We start from the raw sequence: 5118 nt of genomic DNA, 5'->3' as shown, positions 1-5118 counted from the left end.
GAGGTGTGATTGAAAGCTGCAGGTGTGATTGACAGCTGGAGGTGTGATTGAAAGCTGCAGGTGTGATTGACAGCTGCAGGTGTGATTGACAGCTGGAGGTGTGATTGAAAGCTGCAGGTGTGATTGACAGCTGGAGGTGTGATTGACAGCTGCAGGTGTGATTGACAGCTGCATGTTTGATTGACAGCTGCAGGTGTGATTGACAGCTGTATTTTTTTGTCCAACAGTATCTGATCAAAGTCAATGAGATTAAAACCAAGAAGGGCGTGGACCTGCTGCAGAACCTCATCAAGTATTATCACGCTCAGAGCAAGTAAGACCTGAGACATCAGCTTTAAATCTCAGGCTTTATTTTGAAAACTCACTGAACTTCCTGTCTTGTCTTCCTATTTGCAGCTTTTTTCAGGACGGTTTGAAAACAGCCGACAAACTGAAGCAGTACATCGAGAAACTGGCTGCCGACCTGTTCAATGTAAGACCCTGCATGTGTTCCACCTACCTGCCGCCAGGTGAGCCCACAGGTGTGACCTCTGCTGTCTCCACAGATCAAACAGAGTCAAGACGAGGAGAAGAAGCAGCTGACGGCCCTCAGGGACCTCATCAAGAGCTCCTTGCAGCTGGACCAGAGGGAGGTACACACCTGGGAGGGCTCTGCCAAAGGGGGGCGGAGTCTAGCAGGGCGGGAACGTGACGAGTTGTTTATCTAATGGAACCTCTGAATGTGACAGAACACAGAACCTTTATTTACACTTTGTTAATAAATATAAGCTGTCAGAAGCTCTGTGATTGGCTGGCTGTTGGGCCTGGGAGTCGTAGTTTGGCTCCCCTCCAGTAGTTTTTGTCCACTAGCTTCGTGTAGCTCTGACTTTTTATCAGAGAAGCAGATATTTTCTGACCAGCAGCACCGAGCACGAGGAAGTAACAGCTGTCACCTGTGCAGAGCTGATTGGCCGGGATGTAACGGGGGCGGGGTCTAATGGATGCATCTTACAACTTCATCTGGAAATGTGTCTAAAACAGCCCATCTCATCTATTGACCTTTGACCTCTCTCTCTCTCTCGCTGTCTGACTGAAGTCCAGGAGAGTAAGTCCTTCATCTAAAGCTTCTTCTTGTCTGCATGAAGTCTGTTTAGTTTCTTCATATGAACGACTTGTGTTCAAATGGCTTCATGTTTAAACCGGGCCTCTGAGCTCCACCTGGGCTGCTGTTTCAGCCCAAACAGCTCCGCCTGCTGGACACGTTCAGTCATTACAGTAAGAAGAGACAACAAGGGGGGGGGCCTGTGGCGAGTTTCAACACTGAAGGTAAGTGTAGGAGATTTAACAGAAAGGTCAGAGTGAGGATGTGGTGGGAGCAGACGGAGGGCCAGAAACTGACTTTGAGTCAGGAGACGTTCCCGTGTGAAAAGAAATCAACGTTCAATGTTTTTATTTAACTTACGTAGATGACGTTACTTAACTAACGTACATTAAGTCCCATTAGTTGAGTAGTTATTTTAAGCCAAACACTGACCTTTTCCCAAACCTAACCAAATTACGATGTTTCACGACAATTTATTTTGAAAGTCTAAACCCCTAGTCTGAGCCTGGCACATCGAAAACCAACACTAAGGGCCCGGGTCCACCAAAGCGTTTTTTTCTGACGCCAGCGTCTTTTTTAAATTCATCGCAGTGGGAGCGCCGCGTTTTTACAAGCTGGTGAAAATGGCAGCAGTGTGACGAGGCGCTGAGCGTTTTTTTCCGGTCCCCGAGAGTTGAAAAATGTTCAACGCTGCGCTCCTCACTGTCACTTTTTACCCAGCTGTCCAATCACAGCAGAGGAGGGGCGGGACAAATACCACACCGTAGCAACGGTTACTATCCTGGAACCGGGCTTCGTTCAACCTCAGCTCTCGGACCAAGCGGTGGAACTCGCCGAGATGTTTCCTCGCCCACAACATGTCATGAACCCACAGGCGGCGAGTGCGTCCTCTCTCTCTAACTGCTTCAGCCTCCTCTTCATACAGAGCGAGGACGCTACTCTGTTTACATCCAGTAAAGCTCGATAGAACTACTTGCAACAAATGTACCATAGCAACCAAAGCGGTCGGAAAAAACGCCGGCCAGCGCTCCCTGCTGGGCGTTTTCAGAAGAGCACAAAACTCTTTGGTGGACACGGGCCCTAAAGGGTTCCCAGGGCATTAAAAAGCGACGCCAAGCGGTCTGACCAAGCGTCCATATGAGCGGCGTTGGGATGAGGACGTGTCGTTACAGTGAACAGACTCCGAGCTGATGTGTTTCTGTGTTTCAGGACTCTCAGAGTAAACAGAGCGGCTACAGTATGCACCAGCTGCAGGGAAACAAGGAGTTCGGCACGGAGAAGAAAGGATACCTGCTGAAGAAGAGCGACGGGTACGACAGTCTGTCACGCTCACCTGTGCAGGTGTTACAGGCCTTCTGATTGGTTGGTCACTCTGTGTTTGCTCTCCATCAGGCTGAGGAAGGTCTGGCAGAGAAGGAAGTGTTCAGTGAAGAGCGGCGTCCTCACCATTTCTCACGCTACAGTAAGCACTACGTCTCCCATCATGCACTGCACCAGTCAGCATCAGTACTTAGCAGCAAGGCTCAGATTTAGCAGGTTTATATTAAAAAAAACAATCATCTGGATCCTGTGAAGCTGGAGAACCATCAGAGCAGCCGAGGGCCCGGGACGGGGCCCTGAGGGACTCCAGAGAACCTGAACACAGGAAACACTCGCCGTTAATGGCGTCTGGTTGCAGCCTTCAGTCTGTTGATGCTGAGGCACATGATTAAATATTCAGCAGCTGTGGTGTGGGATTACAGGAAGTCCTGTCTGACGTTTGGCTGCAGGGTTCATCAGAAGCCGTTAAAGGGCCTCACTGCTTCCTGAGCTTTCCACCATTTCTCCCCATTAAAGGGTTAATCTGAATAAATCAAATGTATTTGTGTATGAAAATCATTATCGTAGGGGAGAGAGAGGCTCTACTTGTTGGTGCGATCTGAGGGACGAGGGACCTTTGATGTGTGAAGTTCCTGCAGTTTGTTGTTACTGTGTGAAACATGAAAAGTCATGAATGTCTGTCTGCCGTCAGTCCAACAGACAGCCCGTCAGGCTGAACCTGCTCACCTGTCAGGTGAAACCCAGCGCAGAGGACAAGAAATGCTTCGACCTCATCTCCCGTAAGTCTGACTAAAATCTGATAAGACTTTCTTTATCTGATGACCACACGTCAGCTGCTGAAACATTTCTGTGAGGAGACGCAGAGTTTTGACTTCTTCTTCTGGTGTTTGTCCTGCAGATAATCGGACGTACCACTTCCAGGCTGAAGACGAGCCCGAGTTCGTCAGGTGAGACTCTTCCTGTTTAACCCGCACGCCATTTCCATCCAACCGTCTTCCACTTCCTGTGATGCTGCCGAGGAAATGTTCAACATGAGTGTGGACATCTGAACTACAGCTACAACCATTCATCGATTAGTTCTCATCGCTTTTGTAATGGGAATTTCTTGAGAACCATCTCCAAACACTGCCCTGTAACTAACCTCACTAGGGGCCTCCGGTCTCTTGGGGTCAATGGAAGGTAAATGTGGGTGATGCTTTATGATGTCATGACTTTAAGTGGTTCGCCACATGTATCTGAACGTGATAGTCTTACGTCGAGCGTCCCCTAGGGAACGCTAAAGACACCATGTTCCCGTGCTCCGACCCTGAGATCAGGTTAAAAGCTGTGCTGAGACACGGCGGCTCACTCGGATGATGCTCGGATGCGTGTGTGAGTTCACAGAAACACAAGTGTTTGCCTGAGCTGTTTACTCGAACAGCCTCCTTCTCACCACACTTTGTTTTTGAAAGAGTCAGTTTTAAATGTGAAGACCTTCTGTGTTTTTCCTCCTCTGTGACAGTAAACTGAAGATCTTTGGGCTTCTGGAAACACTGATCCACATTTTCACCTTTTTCTTGCATTTTAAAGACGAAACAGCAGCTCTGATTTTAACGGACACGACTGTGTGTGTGTGTTACAGCTGGGTGTCTGTGCTGACCAACAGTAAGGAGGAGGCCCTGAATGTGGCGTTTCAGGGCGGAGGTCAGAGTTCAGGTGTGGAGGAGGAGGAGGAGCTTACCAAGAGCGTCATCGACGAGGTGCTGCGGACGCCAGGCAACGACACCTGCTGCGACTGTGGAGCTGCAGGTGGGTCGTCTGCTGGTGCATTTAAGGACACTCTGACAGCTGAGGCTGGTTTATAGTCCGCTGGGTCTGAGTTTCAGCAACATGACTCTGTGTGTTTAGACCCTCGCTGGATCTCCACTAACCTCGGCATTCTGACCTGCATCGAGTGTTCGGGGATCCACAGAGAGATGGGAGTCCACGTGTCCCGGATTCAGAGTCTGGAACTGGACAAACTGGGAACCTCCGAGCTGCTGGTACCCTGACCTGTCTGTCTGTTTCCTGTCTCTCTGCTTCCTGTCTCTCTGCTTCCTGTCTGTCTGTTTCCTGTCTGTCTGTTTCCTGTCTGTCTGCTTCCTGTCTTTCTGTTTCCTGTCTCTCTGCTTCCTGTCTGTCTGTTTCCTGTCTTTCTGTTTCCTGTCTCTCTGCTTCCTGTCTGTCTGTTTCCTGTCTCTCTGTTTCCTGTCTCTCTGCTTCCTGTCTCTCTGCTTCCTGTGTGTCTGTTTCTTGTCTCTCTGTTTCCTTTCTCTCTGCTTCCTGTCTCTCTGCTTCCATTCTTTCTGTTTCCTGTCTCTCTGCTTCCTGTCTGTCTGTTTCCTGTCTCTCTGCTTCCTGTCTGTCTGTTTCCTGTCTCTCTGCTTCCTGTCTGTCTGTTTCCTGTCTCTCTGCTTCCTGTCTGTCTGTTTCCTGTCTCTCTGCTTCCTGTCTGTCTGTTTCCTGTCTCTCTGCTTCCTGTCTGTCTGCTTCCTGTCTGTCTGCTTCCTGTCTGTCTGTTTCCTGTCTCTCTGCTTCCTGTCTCTCTGCTTCCTGTCTGTCTGCTTCCTGTCTGTCTGTTTCCTGTCTCTCTGCTTCCTGTCTCTCTGCTTCCTGTCTGTCTGTTTCCTGTCTCTCTGCTTCCTGTCTGTCTGTTTCCTGTCTGTCTGTTTCCTGTCTCTCTGCTTCCTGTCTCTCTG

General features: G+C 49.5%; 1 protein-coding gene across 1 annotated transcript in view; it reads left to right on the top strand.

Moving 5' to 3' along the window:
- The window catches only part of asap1a (ArfGAP with SH3 domain, ankyrin repeat and PH domain 1a), a 28594-nt gene that overhangs the window by 13141 nt on the left and 10335 nt on the right, over positions 1–5118 (top strand). The window contains exons 10-15 of the mRNA XM_046051180.1: positions 2291–2391; positions 2474–2543; positions 3093–3180; positions 3300–3348; positions 4023–4189; positions 4289–4422. Of these exons, the coding sequence (XP_045907136.1) occupies positions 2291–2391; positions 2474–2543; positions 3093–3180; positions 3300–3348; positions 4023–4189; positions 4289–4422 (609 nt within the window). The remainder of the gene's footprint in view (positions 1–2290; positions 2392–2473; positions 2544–3092; positions 3181–3299; positions 3349–4022; positions 4190–4288; positions 4423–5118) is intronic.

This window comes from Micropterus dolomieu, linkage group LG06 (genome assembly GCF_021292245.1).
Source record: "Micropterus dolomieu isolate WLL.071019.BEF.003 ecotype Adirondacks linkage group LG06, ASM2129224v1, whole genome shotgun sequence".
Classification (NCBI taxonomy): Eukaryota; Metazoa; Chordata; class Actinopteri; order Centrarchiformes; family Centrarchidae; genus Micropterus; species Micropterus dolomieu.
The sequence above is the reverse complement of the archived record's forward strand: the minus strand, read 5'-3'. Positions and strand labels throughout refer to the sequence as shown.